The following is a 22,973-nucleotide window of genomic DNA, read 5'->3' on the forward strand; positions in this document are numbered from 1 at the left end:
CCCAAGGGGCTCGGCTCCCTCGGTGCCTTGCTGCAAATGACCATCTCGGGCCCCACAGTGTGGGCGCGGATCCAGCTGAGCTGCTCCGGGCACTCTGACCTTTGGGTGGGCTGGCACACGAGGTGCCCGCTGGTGGGATCCCCATGTCCCCAGGCCCCACGGGGTGTGCAGGGCAGCTCAGGCCCCTCGGGCTCGTGCGGCGCTGGGAGCCCAGCCAGTCTGCTCCGTCTCACCCGCCCTGCCCTTTCCTCTCTTCCTAGGTGGTGGGTTGGCGAGTGGCAGAAATGCTCCGCCACGTGCGGCGAGGCCGGCGTCATGAGGAGGACGGTGCTCTGCATCCAGAGCGTGGGCATGGACGAGCAGAGGGCTTTGCAGCCGGCAGACTGCCAGCACCTGCCCAGGCCCGAGGCCACCGCGCCCTGTCACAGGGAGGTGCCCTGTCCCTCCCGGTGGACTGCTGGCAACTGGTCCCAGGTGAGAAGGCACATAGAGTGCCGCGGTCCGGCTGCTTGCAAAGCGGGGRCTTTGGGGGCTTTTTGGCAGGCTTTCATTACCAAACCAGGGCAGATGCAAAGGAGGCGGGTGACACAGCACGGTATGAGCACAAGGCAGGTTATATTTTCTTCACCCTCTGAGTTTTCCTGTTTTCTCTATCGGGGCAAAGGCCATACTCAGTGCTTGATGCAGGCAATTAGAAATGCAGGAACAAGAGCTTTAAAAGCCCTYAATGTATTTTCCAGCGTTGCAAGGCATCCCTTATGCCTTGGCAGAAGGCCAGACGGTTTTGGGGCCGACTGACGGAAGGTGTTGGGGACAGGGCAGGGTCCAAGCGCGCCGCACGTGTGCACTCATCAGCACACGGCCCTTCACGTGGCCTTGGGTTCAAGCTGCCCCATCACTCCCAGTGCAGCGGCTGGCGCTTCCCGCGGTGGGAGCCGCCCCGCTTGGCTGCCCCGAGCCCGGGATCTTGCAGCAGAGACGGGGAGATGCCCCCTGCCCCACACTAATGCGAGGAGCTCGCAGGGCAGGACAGCCAGTGGCACAAGCAGCAGGACCCTCGTGCCCCCGCTGCTCTCAGGGGCACTGCACTATCATTGATGGTTCTGCAGAAGCAGCACTGGGAACATTGGGTGTCATTCTGCTTTTCAGGAGGCTTTCTTTGTGTCTGAGCTCAAGATGCAGCCCAGCGGCGCTTCCTTTTGCTGCTGCATTGCAGCCAAGCACCTGGTCCTGCAGCGCGCTGCTGCAGAGCCGCCCTCCCGTGCAGCGGGGCCCTTCCGCACGCCGGGAACCTCTGCACAGTGCACTGGGAAAGGGAGAAAACAGGGACGAAACAAGCAGAAAATGCCATGGCCTGTGGACAGGCCCTGCAGCCTTCTGTTGTTTTTGTGTTTTTATGAATCAGCTTAATTGCAAGCTGAGGCTTTTAACCAGGAATCATAACTCTTAATTTAAGCAGCGATTTCACAAAATGTTTAGTGTGCAGAGAAATATCAGAAGAGAAAGCAGGGAATGGGAATTGGGTTTGTTGCTAAGAAACGGAGAGAGTAAAAATGTGAACAGAAACTTTGTAGGCTAAATGAGAGCTATTTAGAAATATTTTTCTAGAGGCCCCCAGAAGCCACAATTGCACAGTTGAGAAAGAGTTTAAAGACAAAATCAAGAATTCCAAGTTGCCTTCGGGTCTGTGCTATGTATGGAGCCAGCACAGACTGTCACAATGCTCCTTTTGGGTTTTGTAATCTGTGAATCTGTGAACCCAAGAAAAAAATGTGCTTGCGATTTTAAGATGTCTAATTTTTCTATTCTTCTTTYATTGTAAGTGAAAACCTTCTTTTTCTTCCATTTCCGCAACCACTAATAAATAGAGAAATTTGAGTGGCCTGGAAGCTTTCCAGAAACGTACTCCATCTATGCAGTGATAATAGAGGGGTTTATTGCGTTGATACTGGCAGACCCTAAGATAGGAGAGGCCGTCAGTGCGTCTCCCGGGGTGCATCCAGGCAGTCCAGCGAAGCTGCRAGGACTGTTTGCAGGTTTGCTTGGCCGCTCTGTGTAGGCACCAGGATTTCGTGCCCTCAGAAGAGCCCTGAGGCTCTAGGCATCCAGCTGGGCACTTTGCACAGAAGTTATCAGTGTGCTCTAGAAAATGTTTGTCATTTATTGATGTATGAGCAGATGCATAGAGGAAMACCCGTCTCCCATTCTGCAGCCTCACGTAATGCGACTGCAGCCCTTGTGCTTGATGTTAAACCTTCCTGCAGTCCTTTGGTGATGCCCCTTTGAAGCTACTGCTAATCTGTCTTGCCAGGAGCTTTTCTGATAGCTGAGGATAAGCAAATAGAGCTCCTCCATTCCCCTGCAAGAGTCAGGGCACCTGGAAACTCACTGTGTTTCTCTTTGGGACAGTTAGAGCCGCTTGCTAGGAAGCTTAAGCTGAAGGGAGCTGTGGAAGTTGACCCACATCTTCCTGCTTTGGCAGTGGTGCCACGGAAGGGTGAAGCAGCTTGTCCGGGTCCTGTTTGGAGGGGCTGCTATGTGGCAATACTACATTTCAGCCGCATTGTGCAACTAGTGTAAATGCCTGGCAGTGGGTACAGGAGTCTATGGACTGTCCCTTGTGCCAGGCACATTCCTTGGTCTAGATGGCATTCCCATGTGTTATTTCCCAGGAGAAAGGAAGGCATAGGCTGGCACTTGGGGAGCTGGGCACCCCCTTTTGGCTGCCAAATCAAGAGCTCAAGAAATGCAGGAGCGAGGGCAGCCCTTGCCCCAAGGAGACATCCCACKGAAGGATGGCATGAGGAGCCCAGGGATCAGTGCAGATCCCATGCCCATATCCTGGGGGTTCAGCCATCCCTCGCAGTTCTAGTGTATAAACCAGTGCCAGAGAGTCGCTCTCGTTGCTTGCCGGCCTGCCCATGCTTGTGATTCATCCCCAAAGTGTCCTCTTATTGTCAAGTCCTTCCCCAGTGCACGTTCACGTAGGACAGAGGATGCTCTTCATGCTCATCGTGCTCTTGCAACCCAGCAGGATGATTCCCAGGTTTATTAAGACGCAGTGGACAGCCAGGCCATGGCATTGGTGTGGGAGCTGCTGCACATGTGCACTCAATCACCTGCACATGGAGCAGGTTGGCCAGACCCAGCCCAGAAGCTCAGCAGAAATCCTGAGCTCCTGTGTCCACCTTAAACTCTAATTCCCATGTGCTGGCAGCCTAGGGTCAAACTCTTGCCTAATCCAATGTGTTTTCATCCAAATAACAGGCATTTCTGCAGAAAGCCCCTYTGCTGGGTTTGTTTGATGTGTTGGTTGGTCTTGGTAGCTGGATTTTGTAAAGCATTTTGATATATGTGACTAATGCTCTAAGCATCTGTCATAGCAAACGTAGTAATCTGTGGCTGTGCGGCCCACRTGTGGTATTTGTAGCACTATTATTTACTTATGGAGCAGAAAATTTCACTGTCCTTCTTTCCAGTTTGTGGGTTTCTTTTATACTGAGCAATGTCAAAGAGCCCATTGTGGTGAGGAGTCCTCAACAAAACTYCTTATTGACCCTTGGTTTCTTTCTTTCATTTACTGGGACAACACCCATGTTATTATCCCCTTCTTTAAAAAACCTCCTCTAAAGAAGAGCTGCAATTCATGGCAATAGGTCACCTAAAAAAGACCTATTAGATCATCTTATCCAATGCCCCTCAGAGTGCCTATCTCCTGGGAAAATYGTTTCTGGCTGGAATGCAGGTCAGGGATCACCATGAGCGAAGTATCCTGCAATGTATACGCTGCACTGGGAGGGTCTTGAATGGGGAAAGACCGCAGAACTCGGCCCGTTCAGTAATTTGTAGATTATCAGATACCTCAGATCTGACTCCYGGAATCCAGGAGCAAGGAGTATTCAGCAAAGACATAAGGGACCCGGCGGCCCTTGCACGAGGTGCCATTCCCACAGTATCCTGAGCTTGGAATCTGTGTGATTTACTGTGCTAAATCTGCTCTCRTCCCTTAAATTCTCATTTCTCCTCCTTTTCTAGTGTTCGGTGACATGCGGAAACGGGACACAAAGGCGCCCTGTTTTCTGCAGCAACAATACGCGAGCAACTTGTGATCCTGCCCAAAGACCAACCTCGGAAGCTGTTTGCTCTTTGCAGCAGTGCCAGAAGAAATCAGAAAACCCCAACACTGACTGGTCTGGCAGCGGGTCTTCCAGCAGAGAAATATTGAATGAAATACATTACATTCCCAATAACCATATTGCTAAATTTAACCCCTTTATTCCAAGTATTCCGGAGTCCAATGATATCATAACTGAGGAGGACTTTTCATCCAGGAAGGGAAATTTCTTTGTGGATGACTTTTATTACGATTATAATTTCATCAATTTCCACGAGGATCTGTCTTATGATCCGTTCATTGAAAAAGACACGGAAAGTGAGGGAGCAAAGCCGGAGCTGAGCACCAACAACGTGGAAGATGCTCGGGGGGTGCCTGCCGATGACCTGCACCCGCTAAAGCCTGCAGGAGCCAAGGAGGAAAATGCAGTGGGCAGTGAAGCAAGTGCTCCTGCTGCAGGGCATGGGGAAGAGGAGAAGGAGCCGGGCGGCCTGCTCGGGAACGACCTCCCTGTCGTGGCCCCGGAGCACGGGGTTATCAGGACGGCTGCTCCCGGCTATGAGGATCCCTACGGTGCAAGTGCTGAGAGGGGAGAAACACYGAGAAACTCCGGAGACCTCCCTGGCATCCAGAAGCCACACGAGTCTGTAACCAGCGCTGATAACCTGCCCGCTGATAACGCCCCGAGGGCCGTGCTGACAGGYACCACTTCCAGGCAGGACCTGCCAGGCAGCAGCCTCCCCACCACATTCCCTTATCTGGCCATTCCCACCCCGCCGGGGCCCGTGGGCAGGGGCAGCACTGGAGGGGACGATGCCCAGGACGGGCTCAAACGCAGGGATGAGGTTGGGAGCGAAGAGGCGGATCACAGAAGTGCAGAGGCTCCTGGTGACGCCGGCAGCGAGGAGCGCCCTTGGACTGGCACTGCTTGGAAAGGCCACGAACGCTCCCGCAAGGAGGGTTTTGTCCTCCTTGGTGACGGTAACGCCGCTACCTCCAGCCCCAGGGAGCAGGGAGCGTGGGCAGGGAGTGTGCCAGCCGGGGAGGCTGCGAGCACGGGCACCACGGCAGCGCCCAAGGASCCTCCAGGGCCTCTCCCGGCCGTGCCGAGACCCGAGCAGGAGACGGTCAAGGCCAGCGAGGAGCCCGATCCCGGTGCAATTCCCCATCCCAGCCCGGGCAGCAGCGAGCCAGGGACTGGCAGGGTCCCCACAGTGGCACTGGGTCTCCAACCAGAGCCCCACGGTGCCACTGCGGTGCCCTGGGCCACGCCAGTGACCATGGTGGCCCTCCCAGCAGCAGCATCCCTGCCTCCCCACGTACCGGCACCAGCTCCTGGCCTCACATCCAGGGATGCAGCCCCGCAAGGTGCCCCCACGCCACCCGTGCTGATGCCTCCGCACCCGAGCCCCGCTGCGCGCCCAGCAGCGGTGCCACCCGCCGAGCCCACCCCAGCACCATGGGCCGCGCGGGGACCCGACGATGCGGTGATGGAGCCGGTGTCCCCGAGCACGCGGCAGGCGCCCGGTGCAGCCCAGCCCAGCAGTGCTACCCCACGGCACCACTCGCCACGGGGAACCCCAGGGACACTTGAGGATGGCGGCGGGGAGCGCGAGATASCCCAGGCCACCCGCAGCCCCCAGCGGCACTGGGACACGGAGAGGATGGAGGAGGAGGTGGGGGATTCCTCGCGCCTGCCGTCGACCACCACAGCAGCGCCTGCAGCGCCCCGCTGGGAGGTTGGGAACTGGAGCGAGGTAYGTGTTGATTCCCCGAAAACCTGGCCGTTCCGCAGGGGAGAGGCCTGTCCGTCCCCACGGCTCATCCCGAGTGATCAGCGGATCACATCGTGCAGCCGTGTGCGCTGCACACCCGGCTCCTCCCGGCGTTTTACAGGACTCTCATAAAACACGCCACAAAATGACAGAAATTAAAATGTCAAGTGGAAGGTACATCAAGGCTGCAAATTACCTGAGGGAAAGGGCTCTGCTGAATGTGGGGAACGTGATGTTATCAGTAATTAGCAGCTATCGGTTCCCTGCAGGGCTGTGCTGTGGCTGCTCTCTGCAGAGCAYTTGCAGTGACAGCTTAATGGCTTACACAATTCGTGGGGATGGCGTTTTATCAGAGAGCACAAAAATAATAAGCCTTCAGTGTCACAGAGCACTAGAGACCGTTCATTAGGAGAATCTTTTCAGGAGTCTGCACAAAGGAGCCAGTAACTTTGAGGACAAGACTTGTATCAGTAAAACAGTGTCACACATGTGAGCTTTATGAAAGGGCACCGAACATCCTTCGAATGCTGCCAACAGAGCTGACAAGCCTCCATTCAGAGCACTTGAGTAAATTGTGCTCTCAGTTACAGCCCTGGAATAGGACTAATTTCACCGCTGTGGCAGAGCTTTGCCTTGGTGTAATTAAGGTAGGATGTTCTGAAAGCTCTGCAAAGGCTTTAGGAGGGATTGGCAGCTACAAAATAATTCAGATCAGCCTAGAAAGCAAGGGGTAAGTGAAAAAAAAAAAAAGGTGGAGATGATGCCTTTCAGATGGAGATAAATCAGGGAAATCTCTACCTGAGCTTTTAGCACCAAGAGAAAAGCAGACATGCAGGAACTGTAAAAGAGAGCCAAGCATGAAGGAAATGAAACATATATTTAGAAAGAACAGTCAAATAACTGCAGCCACCAGTGCTAATTAATAGAAATCTCCCCATTTAAAAGCTAAAGCCAGCAAGTTCTCAGCAGCATTTCTGCTGGGACACTGCTCTGTGTGCTTTGGTCCCGAGCCGCCCTACGGAGCGGCGGGATGAGGTGGCGCAGAGCGGAGGGTCTGTGTGTGTTGCAGTGCTCTGCCACGTGCGGCGTGGGCGCCAGCTGGAGAGCCGTGCGCTGCAGCTCGGGCAGCAGCGAGGACTGCGTCGCGGCCAACAAGCCTGTCCCTGCTCGGAGGTGCTCCCTGAGACCGTGCGCGTCGTGGCACGTGGGCAACTGGAGTAAGGTAAACACGAGGACACACCTGAGCGTGTCCTTCACGGTGCTTCCCTTCATGAGCTGCAGAGAAATGAAAGCAGCGGGTGCTCACTGCGTGGCTCTTGCCCCTGACTCCCAAGGGATGAGGGTGAAATTTTACCCTGGAGAGCAGTTGGGTTGGGGGTGTCCGCTTGCAATTCCTACAGAGTTTAAATTGTTTTGTTCCACTGTAATCTTTTTATTTTTCCTGCTCTTGGGATGGTTAAAAAGACAGGAATTTGCAGGAGATTTGAAAGTCTCTGAAAAATGTTCTTAAGAACCTGCACTAGTGGGAGACGCTTGCAGTTAGGCTGGGTGAATCCACCGAGGTTAAATGCTAGGGAACAAACTTGACTTTTCTGGGTGGCCTTAATTTCTGAGATACTTGGATGGGAAACCATCCTGAAGACTGTGTTGCCGTTGTGGCTGGAAGCTGACTGCTTTCAGAGAGAAGGTAGTGACTGATTCAGAGCTCCAAGGAGCAGATTGTAGCTTGGACTTGATAAAGTGGTGAAAATGAGTGTTGACTCAATACACCTGAGGAGAGAGCTTGCCAGTCCATTCCTCTAAGTTCTGTGTCAGTTCCCTTTGCTGGAGAGATCCAGCTGGACACACTATTTACGGCCTCTCACTCGTGTTTCCTCTCTCGCTTCCCCAGTGCTCCAGAAACTGCGGCGGGGGCTGGAAGGTGCGGGACGTGCACTGCGTGGACACGAGGGAGCAGCGGCTCCTGCGGCCCTTCCACTGCCAGCCCGTGCTCCACAAGCCGCCCGCGCGGGCTCCGTGCCAGAGCCAGCCCTGCCTGCACTGGTACACGTCCTCCTGGCGAGAGGTGAGGGCTCYGTGCGAGGGATCAGCACCCGAGCCCAGGGCGCCCGCGGGGCTTCGCGCCTGCCCGGCCACAGGCAGTGAGCGCACAGGCTGGCCTCGCTGTTGGCAAAGGTTTTGACAGCTCTTTGCAAATATAGGCAAGACCGGGGATTTGCTTGTTGTCTTTTACCAAAAAGTGACCTGCAAGGTCATGGTGAGCACTTGTTTCATCACAGGATCTGGAAGCTCCACTGGGACTAGGTCTGTTTTCTGCGTGGCCCCTCACTTGCAACTCGAACATCAAGAGCTGCACAAAGCCAGAGACAAAATGCAGTTCCCATCTGGTTGTACACACAGCTCGCATCCGGTTGTACACACAGCTCCTGTCAGGTGGTACACACACTCCTGTCAGGTTGTATACACAGCTCCTGYCAAATTGTGTGCACAGCTCCTGTCAGCTCCCATGGTTTCCCAGCAGGAGCTGGGCGCACACAGCGGACTTCTGGCATGTGTGAAACCATGGGATCACTCAGCCTCAGAAAATAGTGAAAGGCTTAACTAGCATTTGTGTTGACCCAGAGCTGCCCCTGACCCTGAGCATTTGCCCCAGCGAGCTCTGCTTTTTTAGCTCCCTGCAGCACCTGGTCAGCAGGACGCAGCCTGTCCGGCAGTCGTTGTTGCACACAGCTTTTAAGCGGCCCCTGAGCTGAATAAAGCAGCCGAGTGCCCCGAAGCAGCGATTCAGCCCGTGCGCTCGCTGCCAGCCAGCCTCCGAGTGCAAGCCACTCATCAGCAGACACCCGCCGCAGTCAGGCAGCAGCGTGCCTGTTGGCAGCCGGTGTTTCACRTCCGTGGTTGTTTCCTCTTTCCCTGCACACATATTTGGCTGGCTCTTTCTGTTTGCTTATCCACATAGCGAGGTGCCCAAGAGCTGCTGCCCGGTCAGAATAGAGGCGCTGCCCGCCGGCCACCCGTCCCAGGGCCAGGGTCACTCTGGCTGCTGAAATGTTTGGCCTACGCAAGCAGATACCTCAGCAAATCTACCGTATCCTCCTGAATCTAGATAAATTTCAAATCATTTTAGAGCGCCCGTTGCAAGAATGAAACCACCTGCTGCTCACAGCTGGAGCTCCCAAGTGGACATCCAGCCCTGGAAGCAGGTTTTGTGTTTGCTTATTCATTTATCAGGCCATTTTACACTTCACTTCCTTAAGCCAGTAAGTGGAGTGTGTCTTCCTGCCTGCTAGTCGCTTGCTTCCCGTTCGGATGACTTGTTTTCCCTGCACAGTGCTCCGAGTCGTGCGGCGGCGGGGAGCAGCAGCGCTTGGTGACGTGCCCGGAGCCGGGGCGCTGCRAGGACACCCTGCGGCCCAACAGCACGCGACCCTGCAACACCCACCCCTGCGCCAGATGGGTGGTTGGATCCTGGGGACAGGTGAGCAAACACGGCGAGGAACAACGCTTCCCCTGGGATCCCCAGTCCTCGGCATCGTTGCGGGACAGCTGCTTTTCCAGGGATGTGGTGGCRTCTCAGGCCAGCTGGTGAGGTGCCACCCTGCCCCGCAGCCACGTGCCGGACGGGGAGCTGAGGCCGCGGTCCCAACGGCGCAGCTGAGGGCAGACGCTGCTGTCTCCTTGCCGCTGCCCTGGGCCGTGACACCGGCCGTGAGCGCGGCGGGCGCGGGCGCTGCCGGTGCTGACGTGGGCACTGCTCTCCGCAGTGCTCGGACACCTGCGGCGAGGGCGTCCAGCGGCGCCAGGTGAAGTGCATGGACACCAGGACRGGGGCCGAGGAGGACAGCAGCCTCTGCGAGCACGAGCGCCGGCCCGAGAGCACGCGGCAGTGCAGCCCGCAGGACTGCGAAAGCGCCGAGGCGGGTACGTGAGCGCGGGGCCCTGCTGCCCCAGTCCCGGCAGCGGTTTGGTGCCTCTGCAGGATGGGGCACGGCGTGGCTGTCCTTGTGGGGCTTGCTGCGGACACCACCCAAGCTTGGGGTTCACCGGCAGAGCGGAGGGAGGCTGTGTCTGCAGCGAGCGTCTCCATTCGGTTCCTCTGTGTATTAGTGCAGCTTTGCTTGTCCTCTGCTTCTGGAGCTGCTCCGGATCYGGGGATATTTGCTGGTAATTGCCAGCCAATATCCATGGCAGGGATATTTGCTGGTTCTGGTAATTGCCTACAGCTCTCCAGGCACGTGCATGGGGCCAGGCAGTCCTCCCGAAGAGAGTCCAGCCTGCCTCAGAGGACATAGGCTTAGGCTTTGGAAGCCCACTGCCTGCGTGCTGGGCACAGATGTGTGGCCGGGTCACATCGCAGGCTCTGGGCGCAGGCGACTCGACCTGAGTTTGGCGTTTCAGCCCGGGTGAGGCTGGTAGGAGTGGCGTGTGACCCACGGGCRCGTTCCTGCAGGTGGAAAGTGCTGCTGGCCCACGCGGCCCCGGCACACAGAAGGCCACTCGGTGCAKCAGGAGAGTGGCCCAGAGCAGGATCGGGAGGCAGCTCAGGAGCCAGGATGCAGGATCAGGAGCTCAGGAGCAGGATCACAGGCAACTTGGGAAAAGCTTTTGAAGGCAATTGCAACCTGAAGGAAGCATTTTATACATAAACGGTRCAAAGCTAGTTTAGCTAATTGATATGTAAGTGGGAACATTATCGCTGTCTATAAACCTTAGAGCATTCAGAGCTCCAGGGGCTGGGTGTGCTTTTACCAGCGGGAATGGGGACGGGGAGGCTGGACAAGGGGACATGAGGGGACATTATGCAGCTGTGTAATGTGTAATTCAGAGAAGGACAGCTAGATTTAAATGCCTGAATAAACCCTCTAGCCAGTGAGAAGCTGCTTAGGGATAAAGTCCCAGAACTCTCAAAACCTGCTTGGACAAAACCCTGTGCCACAGGCCCTGTGCCACGGTGCCGACTCGGTGCTCTCCTGCACTGCAGGCCCCTGCTTCCCTGCTTGCTTCTGGAGGTGCCCTGGCAGCAGACAGGGATCTCCATGGGCTGCAAGGGTTAACAGCACTTTAGAGGAAAAGCAATACATCGACTGGATCGGATGTCACTGATTATAGCATGTTAATTGTTAATCAACCTTATCTTTTTAATGTGTCTGGAAAAGAGCTTTCTGTCTGCCCAGAAGGAAACATTAAACCCCCAGGAGTTTTACTGGGCAGGGAGCGACCTTAGGGCTCGCACAGTGCGGGGGCTCGTGCTGCCCCTGGCCGCGGCGGCCCTGCGGGACAGCCCCGTGGGCACACTGGGCACAGCCCCATGGACACACKGGACATGGCCCCATGGACACGGGACATGGCCCCATGGACACACTGGGCACAGCCCTATGGACACGCAGGGCTCCTTCCGCTGCTCCCGGATCTCATCCTTTCGGATGGCTCCTGTGTTGGCCGGGTTATCCTGCAAGGGCAAGAACCCAAGAAGCGGCAGCCGGGAAGGACCTGCAGTGTTTTTGCAGCTCGGGAACTGCCTCCAGGAAGTGCTGGCACTTCTACAAGACTGGAGGTAAATGAGAGTGGCTTCATTCGCTTGCCCTCATCACTTGGTTAGCGAAAGGAGAAGCACTTCTGTGGGCCGAGTGCTCTCGTGGCCGGGGCGAGGGAGGCTGCCCTGGCGGAGGGCACAGCCAGGAGGAGGGTCTGGSCTTCCTCGTGGCCGTGGCACCGGCTCGGGCCGTGATGTGCGGCGCAGGCCGAGGACGCAGGGCCGGAGCGCAGGGCAGAGCCGGATCACACCCGGCCGGCCCTGCGGGGCTGCGCTCGTCTTCCTCTGGAAGCCTCTGCTGGGCAAGACGGAAGCGTTTCCTTTGGATTCCTGGAAGTGGCCCCAGCTCTGCGTGATGAGGGGAGAAGCCCAGCGCCTGCTCGTCCCTGGGCAGGACGCAGGGCGCTCAGGACACAGCCACCACTGGCCACCGTGATTCTTTTGGCCATTGAACTGCTCCTTCCCAGCCCGCAGGGAAGAGGATCCTTCTCYTCCTGAAGGCCGCTGCATTTGGGCGCCTGTCGGGACTGGCGCCGCTGCTGAGCGACGCTCAGCCGAGTCCGGCTTAGGGCAGAGGAGCAAGTGGACATGAGGGAGTGCAGCAGGAGCTGCGATCAGCAGTGCTGAGGCCCTAGAGGAGAGATGGGCGAGTGCCCTGGCTGTCCCCCGGGCAGGAAGCGCCCGCGGGAAATCCAAACATCTGCCGGTGCCAAGCTGGGAAGCGGGACAAACCTGCGGGGCAGGAAATCACAGATGTGCAAATGCACAAGCAAAGGCTCCCGGAAGAGGCAGGAGCAGCAGCCCCAGCCCTCCCCGGCGCGGGAGGATCCTCACGGCACAAGATCAATGGGCTCCGCGTGGATTCGGATGTTTGTGTTAGAAGTACAAGGAGACTCTATCTGCAAAATGAAGTGCGATGATACCAGCATTTTTCCCTCTGAGCAGTTATGGCCATGTGGGACTTMAGCGTGCAAATAAACAGGATAGAGCTTAAATGTTAAAAACACGATCAGATGAATTTTTAGAAGAGGCAGAAGAGATCAAACGTAAACAAACATCTCACCGGTAATCAGCTCTCTTCACTTTAAGAAGGTCAGAATTAATGAGAAGCAGAATCCCCKTATGTCACTAGGTTATAAATTAATTGATGATTGCACAGATGTTATTTTTAGACGTGCCTGTAGTTTTGCAGCTGCATCCAGCTGTGAGCAAAGGCAGATAAGGCTGTCTGTGTCCTCAGATGGCTCCGGCACTGGCGCGTGGTCCCATGGCACACGGAGGAGCCCTTGGTTCACTTGGTGGCCAACGGTCTGGTGCTGCTTCTCCCACACCAGCCACTCCTCTCCCCGCTAGTTCTTGTAGCTCACATCCAGAGAATGGAGAGGGGGAAAAACATAGCCTGCTTATTTCTGTGCTATAATATTACACTTAGTTTTATATCCACCTTGGAAAGGAGCTAGGAGGCAGGTCCCATGTGAGCACTTGGAACAACAGAAGCCTTTTCAGCTGGCAGGCTGGGAGCTTTCCCAGCACAAAAGCAGCAGGTCCTTTGTGGCGAGGAGAATGGTAACGGGGAGGATGCTAACGAGAGAATGCTAACGGGGAGACACGCAGACACAGGGACACGGGGACACATGGACACACAGACACGAGGACACAGGGACACACAGACACACCATAGCCGGTGCTGCCTCTGCTGTGTCCTGTGCTCCAGGCTAACTACAGCATTTGACTGTATTTCTAGGTGCCTCCAAATTAATTAGCAATTAAACATGATATTCCTTCTTGCTTTGAGCAGGAAAATGGAATTTTTCATGGCTCTGTGTATGGCTAAATTTGCCCACAGGGGATACATGCTAGAAATAATTGCAACAAATTCTAATATTCTCTATTGTTTGAGCGTGTGAGTCTGTGTCCTACTTGCAAGACAGGGAGGTAATGCCAAGCGAGTCATTAAGCTCTCGTTATTTACTGCCTTCAAAAACAGGAGTCAGCAGAGAATTGGTGCTCGGAGCAGGATTCCCTGTTTTTACTACATTTAGGAGCGATGCACGTCACACATTTGCGATTTATCTGTGAATGTGCTCGCCCTGGTCGGACATGCACTATATGGGCAGTTCTGTTGAGCAGGCTGCCGCAAACACAGGAGCAAAGCCGCMGGCGCAGGTGCCTTGCTCAGCACTGCCCTGTTGTTCATCCTCACGCACAGCCAGGGCCAGCGAAGCCCTTGGCCGCTGCGGGCTGGAGCAGGAAAACAAATGTCAGAATCCCCGTGTGCGCGGAGCAGCAAGGCACGTTTCCTTCCCCAGGGCGAGCAGCGCAGCGCTGCTTATTCTCATGCCTGCAGCCTTCTCATGTCCACAACCTTGGGTTTGATAAGCTTCTGAGAAGATGCTTCTCCTCCCCTGCTCCTTGGCAAGCTGTAAATAGATTTAACCTTCAGCAAGTGGAGGCTCCACGGAGCTGCGTGTGCAGCGCAGCCGCTTAGCAGGCTGACGGCGCCCGGTTATCTCGGGCCGAGCGCGGTGCGGACCCGGCTGCCTCGCGGCCAGGGGCCTTCGATAAGAGCCTTGCAGGAGGAAGCCCAGCCTAAGCATCAAAGATTAACCCCTGCTTAGCATTTTGAAAGGCAAAAATTTGAGGCATCCCAGCGCCGGGAGCATCCCAGCACCGGGAGCCTCCCAGCCCCAGGGCCACTGCTGCCTCCCGCCTCGCTCCRGCTCAGGATCGCTCTCCAAAGCGGCCATCCGTAGCAGCCCCGCACCCATCCCACGGGAAGCCTGCGTCTGGCAGGGATCAATTAATGCCAGGTCTGGCGTCTGCCTGGGAAGGACCTCACCTGTCCCTGGGAAAGGCRGCATTGGGATTTAATGTAAGCGTTTCTGCAGGAAGCGGGATGAGGCGAYGCTGATGGAATCTAATGGGGTCTTGGGGAATTTCACAGGGTCTTGGGGAATTGCAGGAGATCCTGGGGCCCGAACACAGGGCAGGTTTGTTGCTGCGTGAAGTGGGAGCAGAAGGAAAACAGAGTCAAACCTGACCGGTAGCGCTGGGCCCTGGGCCAGCCTGCTCCCACCTCCGGGCGGGCTGGCCCGGTGGCCGCTCGCGGTGGGAAGCACTGGGCGCACTGGGAAGCGCCGGGCACAGGAGTTTGGAGGCGCTGACGCTGTCCCCTCGCCCGCAGGCCCCGCGTGCCAGCGCGCCCGCCCGAGCTCCGCACCGTGCCGCCCGCCGCGCCGCTGAGGCCCCGCGCAGCGCCCACCGACAACCATGGTGCTACCGTCCCACCTCCTCGGCCCCCCCGGTGTTGGCAGGCCAGCACGCAACTCGGACTTTTGTTATTATTTTTATATAGATAAAACGAGCATCTATCATCCCCCCCGTGTAGCTGACCATTTTGAGTAGCTGTTGTTGTTGTTGTTTTCCTCAATGGACTTGAAGCCGGCAGCCGGATTCCCTGTTTCTCGTTGGGATGTTGATGCACTGACGCTCATCGGCTGCGCGCGGGAGCCCCACGGCGCCCGAGGCTCCCGCCGCGCCAAGAGCGCCCCGATCCATGCGGGATCAAGGGGACCGCTCCGGGACGGCAGGCACGAGCGCAGCACCAACACAGCACAGGCCCTCCCATGGGAGCATGGAAGATCCCGAGGGATTTGGAGAGGGTCGTGGCAGCGCCGGAGTTGCACGCGCTGCTGCTCTGCCCCCCGGAGGCACCAAGGGCCAGGGCCAGCCTAGAGGGGTGCTGGGTGCTCGGCCGCTTTTCGGTGCTCTTACCAAGCTCAAAACTTTACCTCTGCGTGTATAGATCCCTGTTTGTTAAGGTTAGTGGAGTGCTTTAACTGGGATATATGTGGATATTGTCCAAGGACAGGCACCCACGGGCTCCGTAGTGCTCCCCTGCTTATCCGCCAGTCCCGGGAAGGACTCACTCCCGCTCCGGTCCTCAAGGAGGGCCGGGGCGTTTTGGTGGAGCTGCCTCTTGCTGCTGCTCCTCCTGCTGTAGAGGAGGGCCAAGCAACAGCAGAGATTGCATGGAGCCGCGCGGAAAAGGGGGGCACCCATCCCSTTGTGCAATACAGTCGCACTGCCCCAAGCCCATTTCTTTCCCTCTTCCTTTGTGCTGTTGGAAACAACCATCACCCAACCGGGGAGATTCCTGTGTGTAACTTCTGAGTAAAACCCAGCCTGGGACTTCACCCTTTGTGTCCTGCTCCTTCCAGCGCGGTCGGGATTTTGGGGTTTGAATTCATCCCTGCTCTCCTGCCCCACGGATCCATCAGCGCTCCCGGCTCTGCCAAGGAGCAGCCTCCGAACACGCCGGTTTGAATGGGGGGGCATTTCACAGGGTCCTGCTGTGGTGCTGCAGGAGAATTCTCAGGAGAACCCGCCCAGCACAAAAATACTCTCGGCTATCAAATAGTAAACGGCATCAAACAGGTCGGTTTACATTTCTAGTCCCACTGGTGTTTGATCCCAGGGGATATAAAATAGAAAAAATGGATGTCAATAATTAATTGAATAATCCAAACTCGTCTTGGGACACACACAAGGTCTTGGGCTTCTCTCCTTGTCTTAGGTTTTCCTACCCAAACCAACCACTTCCACACGGATCTCACAGCATTGCCACAAAGAGCCAGGCTGGGTGCTCCGGAGGGCAGAGATTGGAGGGAGATGCAGGGAATTGCAGTTGGGAAGCGTGTTGGGAGTGAGCAGCTTCCCAAGGGAAAGCAGCTTCCTGAGGAAGGTCCGCAGAGGCAGAAACTGGAACGTGGGACGAGGCGATAGAGGCGGCGCTGSGGGCCGCCTCTCCCATCCCAGCGGCAGCAGGGACCCGATAAGGAACATTATCCAGTAAGGAACATTATCCGTGTCCCGGTACGATGGCAGCGGGGCCGCGGCTGAAGGGGCAGGAGGAGCGGGCAGTGAAGAGTGCCGGGACCTGCTCCCGCGCTGGGCCGGCGGCCACCAGCGGTGCCGCTTCCCGGGACAGCCAGGAAAGAAGGGAAGAGCCACAACCAGAGCCGGGCGAAGCTCCCGCGCCGGGACCTTCCCTGCACCAACGCTCCCCCTCGTGGGAAACGCGCCCGGATGCACCCGGACGCTCGCACCCTGCYCGCTGTGTCCTCGTGGGAGCTGTTCTGTGTAAGATTCCTTAAAAACTCTGTGCCTCTACTTGCCAAAAAGCAAAAAGACAAATGGCTTCTATTTGCTGGGAACAAGGGCAGCTTACATATGTTTTTAAATCAAAAGAGCCTTTCCGACATGAAATAATCTGCCTTCTCAGCAGCAAGAGGGAAACGAGCCCGGGAGAGCCCTGCACAGAGGGGACCGTGCAGGCAGCGACAGCAGCCGCGGRCACCTGAGTGTCCAGTGCCCCTTAACGAAGACAGCGCTGCTCCTGCCTTTGTGCGTTCCACAAACAACAGAGAACTCTGTTATCTCTGCGCGGTCCTGCGGTTACCTGCCGAGAGAGGCTGCAGTCGCGCACGTGCCTGGCGCCCAACAGGACACGGAACTTCTCTCGTCACCGACCCCAGCTTCCACTTCGGAAAAAAATCAAAAATAAAGACAGAAGATTAGTGTTTAGAGRAAACAAACCCATTCTCTCTATGATCATGTTTTGAAGTCCCCAGGATGCTTTCACTATGCACTATCTGTGTTTGCCGTCACAGATTTTTGTGGCTCCTACTTTGCACTAGCTAAACTTCTCAACATCTAGCTCACCTGCACCAATCAAACATTCTCTTTTTTAAAGTAGGAAGTAAAGTGAGAAGTAAAGAACTTCCCATTTCAAACAACACAGGGCAAAGGATGTTACTGTGGCTCCATCACTATATGGATAACCTGGAACCATGCCTTACAGTAGCACAAAGTTAAGCATTTTTCTCTCTCATTAATTACACTTTTTGCCCTGCATCCACACTTTGATGTGGCCAGGCAGTTTGTGTTTTCTACCAGACTTTATGTGAAGAAGTGCCTCTTACTTTTGAAACTCAAATTAAGATTTTATCTATATCTATATAGATATATAAATATAMATATACATACACACAAGCTGGAGACTGTAGCAGTATAGAAATCCTCTCTGATTAGGAAAAAAATCCATATAAAAATGTTACTTAACATTTTTTGAATATGTATTAAGTTGAAAACACCTAGGACAACTTAATACTATTTTCAATTTTCATGTTTTTCTAAATGATAAAGATCAATGAAAGGTTTCCTTCCCTAACAGAAATCAAAATCTAAGCTTGAAAAACATTTTAAGCTCAAAGTGACATTTCAATACAAGAATCTGTTTTTATTTTTATAGTGTTTTGATTAAAACAATGTAGAAATGTAACCCCCAAAACTGCATTAGTCTATTAGTCTATCAGAAGGCAATACAGATAACTTGTTTTGGTTTTAATGAGATAAAATACTTTTCTGGTCACTGGATATTACAAACTCTTCACACTATACATTCACTTTATTTTAGAGACTAATTTATCATAATTTAAATCTATCTTATAAACATTTCTTTTAAAAAAACATGTGGAAGATAAAAAAAGAACTCAAGTATTAAACTCAAGGCCTTGATCATCATTATTATTATTTTCCTTTTTTTACAAATTTTAACAAACGTATCAAAACGACAACTGTGGTTCCTAGAGCGGCTAGTCGGGCTCGGTAACGCACTGCTCCACAATCTCACGCAAGTTTGGGTTCTCCATCGCAGCTGCTACTCTTTCTTTATCATTGATTTGCTTGTTGACTGCAAAACGTCAAGGAAAAGGTGAAGTCAGGAGCAGTTTTACTGATGCACCACCCCTAGAGTACCACCAAACCATTGCAAACACAAGACCCTGCACGCAGGGATGTTTTCCAAACCCAAGGAACACCCCATTCCAGAAAGGAGAAAGGGCCCTTGTAGGGACACGTTGTAGAGACAACTTTCTTTGCAACCTGCTCTTTGGGTAGAGCTTCGGGCTTGCCCAGGCTCTGAAACAGCCCCGTGATATCCCCGTTTAAGGGATCTGGCCTAAGCAAAGGACGTGTTACGTTGTGTAATGCAAGGACACGGGAAACACAAAGATGCTCAAGCGCAAAGACCCAAAGGAAACGGGTGTATCAGGAAATCTGGGAACGGAGGCAAATGAAAGCCCAGGCACACAAGAACATACATCACAGACCAWCTGCTTTTCATACTTTTCTAGGTGAAGACAGGAATATGAAATACAGCAATAGCATGTCTTAACATCAAGAATAACCTCTGCAACAAAGCAAGTGTGAWTTTTTCTATGTTTAATTTCAAATCCCTTCATGAAAAGGGCAGGTATCTCCCCTCCCTGTAGAAAGATTTCTAATGTTCAAGAGCTGAAGAGGCCTGGGCCATTGCCTGGACAAAGCTTTTAACAGCTGCTGAACACAGCGACTGACCACAGTCCTGCAAGCTTGCTTTTCAATATTGGTTGATCTTACTGTCTTAACTTCGCGACACCAAAAATATACAATTCTCAGTCAGTCACAAAATTCCTCACATTAATCAGCAGCCTATTGAAAACCTTCTTACATAACACCTGCAAGAAATAGGGTTTTTAGAAGCAGTTTACGTTTGCAGTACGGATACAGCCTTTGAAACAGCCTCATCTACATTTGTCATTTTAAAGCTGTTAACAACACATTAGTTTCTGGGAAGGACAGTAAGTGGGAGAGGAAAAGGACTTCCTAAAGGACACAACTCTCAGTCTATTCAAGCTCCACTCATTCTTAAGCTCTACTTACTGTCCTCTTCAGTGGAATGTGTACCCTCAGATATGTAGATTTCCAGCTAGAGAAGAGATCAATACAGTTAGATACATACATCAATAGTTAAATATATTCACGACTTGCAGAAATGTAACTTAGACTTCTAAAAAGTCCACAGACAGTGAAATGGGATCAATGGCAATAACTGGTCTTAACGCTTCAGTGCAGTGCAATCACAAGGCAATCTCCATTCCACAGTCACCAATTATTCCTCAAAACTGCAGGGAATTTCTTCCTCACTGGTATCAGCTGCCTSTGTAAAACAGTAATTGCATTTCAGCTACCAGAAGTGGGGTGGAGAACTGGCACTATTTTTCCACTGAGATCTCTGCAGACCACAATTCAGGAACTGTTTGTTTCCAAATGACCAGAACTGCAACAGCCACTGTCACAAGCCAACCACCCTTGAAAAGGCATCGTGCAGAACGCACTCCTGTTAAGACAGGCARCTGTATTTACTAAGGCCCAGGAGCACTTCCATGTGGCTTAATGCAAGCTCTAGAACAGATACTTTACCTTATGTCTAAAAGGCAAACATCTCTGAAGCTTTACTCTTAAACAAAGGCCTGTAAAAAAAAAAAAAARARAGAGAGTTTTTGCTTGCCAAATTCAATGTTTGAGGTACATTTTCAGAGGATACGTATTCACAATCAAAACACACCAGTACAACTGACAATCTTCTTGGTCCTTCTGAACAGCACAAGCCACAGAAGAGATTAAATAACCTTTCTCGTCCCCTGTGGAGAGAGCTTCTCAGTTGAGTTTATACCTGCTTTACAGGCTTAGGAGATCTTCRGGGTCTTAATACTTTCTGAATATTCTAAATACACAAAAATCTTTATTTCCAGCTTTTCCCTACATTTTTAAATATATCTTCCTAATGGTCACCGTGGCTCCATCAGTACCAAGGAAAATGCTTGTTTTGTGTTCTAACCTTTGTTAAAAAAAAATCAGCATAAATTGGTCGAAATTATTCCTGGCTGGCTATTGCTTTACTACCTGTACTTCACCTTCTACAAAAGTTAAATTGCTGTCAAAACAATACTGAACACCAACACTGGTCTTGTTCCGATAAGGCACAATTGACTGTATATGTATTATTACAGGCTTAATGAAACAGAAATCTTACCAATGAGAGTAGCTAGAGAACAATGAGGTACTGTTGGTGTAAACCTGATGATAACCAGATACTCCTCTTCACCTATCTCCTGCACTTCCACACAGCTTTCCGTCACCACTTCCAGTTCTTCCAAAGTATTAGGCTTCTCCGGGTCCCGGATAGTACGGATTATATCTAAAGCAGAAGATAGGACACCACAATAAGGAAGCCTTCCTATATTTAATAGGTAATATTTTGTGTAAAGAAGTTCCCCCACACTGTTTATTTCTCTCATCCTCAGCGGAGGCAGAGCTGAGAACTGCCCCCCAAAAAAGCAAATCATTATATTAATAAGTAATTTTTCAGTGCCACCTCCTTCCTTCCAGCTCCCAGCCTGCGCCTCACAGATATCATCTTAAGGAAATCACCTTGAAATCATCTTAAGGAAAGCCAGGACAAGAATAATGCCCTAATCCACTTTTATCCATATCAATGACGGGTAATCATCAAATGTGATCACTGCATTAGCCTATAAAAGGGGGGCATCAGCTAACCATAAAACTCCTTTATGGAAAACGATAAAGGACATTGCTGTTTATAGAGTATTTTTCACTCATTCTGCMATGTGTGAAACACATTTTTTCATAATACAAGCAATCACATTTATTGTTACTATTTCCATGGATCTAAAGCCTTTAAAGTGCTATTCAGAAGCTACAACATATGATAATAGAGCACTGAAAACTAATACACAAAATAGAACATGATAGTAAATGAATCTGGTAAACTTAAGAACCTGAAAAATAAGATCCTGCATTTCAATGTTTGCGGAGTAATGTAGGATGTAAGAAAACAGGGAGAGCACAGGTCTCTGCTCGTGTGTGCCACGTACCCGAAGAAATACTAACTCTCTCAGGAATGGCCATGCCTGAGATGTTCCCTGCTGTCACCTTCGTTTCGTGCCTTAGACACTGCCGCTTGCTCCTTAAAAGTGCACGTCCAGGCATTTTTGCTATAAATAAAGCTACGGAAGTGGTTTGGGTTAAGCTAGGTCGAAAATCAGAGGAAGAAGGGAAGGCCGCAGCTGTGCTCTCCTCTCAGAGCAGCCCTGGCAGCAGCTCCACCACAGAGCCACGCGCGTTTCTAGCRTCCCACGCAGCAACTCGCCCTCCCGCAGGGACTCCTGTGGATGTGGCAAAGCTTGTTATTTATGCTATACACACTGCCATCGCTTAGAGCATAAAATAAACCCTGCGAGGGAAGGGAGGCCTTAACCCCGTCCCCAGCGTGCAGGGGCGCCGCTGGCACAGCCCGCAGCCCCCGCCGATGCTGAGGGGCGCAGGGCCCAGCGCAGATGYGCACGAGGCTGCGCCCGGCGCTGCTCCGTCACACCGGCACCGGGAGGGCAAGCAGCAAACCAACCAACGGCCCGGCTTTGTTAAAATGCCCCCCAAGAATCGGGTTGATCCCCTCACTCAGCACACCGCTAAGAAGGACCTTCACTTTTTCCACAGTTCTGGCACTTTCGGTATGCAATTTTGGCTGTCCTGCTTGGCTAGGCTTGTACAGCTGCACATCGCACGCACCGACGGGATCTCCGCGTGGACACGTCTCCTCAGTTTCTATTACCTTCCCTTGCCCATTTTTATCTTTTATTACTCTTTTTCTCCGCGAGAAGCCCCRCAAGCCAAGGGGGAACCGCTCAGTGCCCCGAGCGCCGGGAGGAGGCTACCGCTGAGGTGGGGCAGCCCGTTCCCTCTGCTCCCCTACACCCTCCAGGCAGCAATTCCAGGGACGGACCCCCTCGGTGCTATAAGCGGGGTGGTTCCGCAGCAGCCGTGCCCGCTGCGCCGGGCCGGGGAGGGCCCCGGGAGGAGCCGCCCGGCTGCGCCGCCGAGGGCCCCTCACGGGCCGCGCGGCCTGCCCGCCAGCGCCGCGACAGTCACCGTAAACCTCGAGCGCCTTGTCCTGCTCCATGGCCGGCTCGCGCGGGGCATGGCAGCCGCTACGGAGCCCGGCGGAGCGCAGCACGCGGCCCAGCGTGTGCGACAGCAGCCCCAGCACCACCGACATCCTCCCGCTCCGCCATGGGAGAGCGCGGAACGGGCCCGCGCGGCCGCCGTCCCACAGAGCCCACCCCGCGCCAGCCTCCGTCACCGCCCCCGGAGAGGGGCGGGGACTAGCTTAGGGGGCGGGGACCAGATTAGGGGCGGAGTTTCATTGCCCTAAGTGCGCGGGCGGGGTTGCAGTGCGGAGGCTCCGCCTGGGGGCGGGGTTACAGTTCAGGGACACCATTTAGGGGCGGGGTTACAGGTACCGAGGGGCGGGGTTACAGTGTGAGACATCATCTAGGGGCAGGGTTACAGCGCAGAGGCCCCGCCTAGGGGCGGGGYTACATGTACCGAGGGGCGGGGCTACAGTTCAGAGACACCATCTAGGGGCGGGGTTACAATACCGAGACCCCATTTAGGGTGGGATTAGCGCGTCGGTGCCCCGCCCAGGGGCGGGGTTACGTCCGGGAGGCCCCGCCCACGGCGACCGCGCTGCAGGCGGGCCGGGGGCAGCTCTGTCAGCTGAGCGGGAGGAGGGGCGGCCCCGCCCAAGATGGCGGCGGGCCGGGGTGCCGGTTAGGCCGGGGTGCCGGTTAGGCCGGAGTGCCGGTTA

At 53.9% G+C, this 22,973-nt stretch overlaps 2 protein-coding genes across 2 annotated transcripts in view; one reads left to right on the forward strand and one right to left on the reverse strand.

Moving 5' to 3' along the window:
* ADAMTS7 (ADAM metallopeptidase with thrombospondin type 1 motif 7) overlaps positions 1–14,665 on the forward strand; it is a 50,703-nt gene extending 36,038 nt beyond the window's left edge. Inside the window, exons 18-24 of the mRNA XM_026040639.1 lie at positions 261–474; positions 4,036–5,871; positions 6,959–7,111; positions 7,781–7,954; positions 9,221–9,367; positions 9,654–9,810; positions 14,607–14,665. Of these exons, the coding sequence (XP_025896424.1) occupies positions 261–474; positions 4,036–5,871; positions 6,959–7,111; positions 7,781–7,954; positions 9,221–9,367; positions 9,654–9,810; positions 14,607–14,665 (2,740 nt within the window). The remainder of the gene's footprint in view (positions 1–260; positions 475–4,035; positions 5,872–6,958; positions 7,112–7,780; positions 7,955–9,220; positions 9,368–9,653; positions 9,811–14,606) is intronic.
* A 3,091-nt stretch (positions 14,666–17,756) lies between these two features.
* CIAO2A (cytosolic iron-sulfur assembly component 2A) lies at positions 17,757–22,392 on the reverse strand. Its single transcript, XM_026040618.1, has 5 exons — positions 22,256–22,392; positions 20,340–20,504; positions 19,727–19,776; positions 19,187–19,232; positions 17,757–18,176 (listed from the first exon to the last, which is right to left on the reverse strand). The coding sequence occupies exons 1-5, from the start codon at positions 22,380–22,382 to the stop codon at positions 18,079–18,081; spliced, it is 486 nt and encodes a 161-aa protein (XP_025896403.1). The 5' UTR covers positions 22,383–22,392; the 3' UTR covers positions 17,757–18,078.
* Positions 22,393–22,973: the final 581 nt, after the last annotated feature.

This window comes from Nothoprocta perdicaria, unplaced genomic scaffold, assembly GCF_003342845.1.
Source record: "Nothoprocta perdicaria isolate Ctin4 unplaced genomic scaffold, notPer1 scaffold_26, whole genome shotgun sequence".
Lineage (NCBI taxonomy): Eukaryota > Metazoa > Chordata > Aves > Tinamiformes > Tinamidae > Nothoprocta > Nothoprocta perdicaria.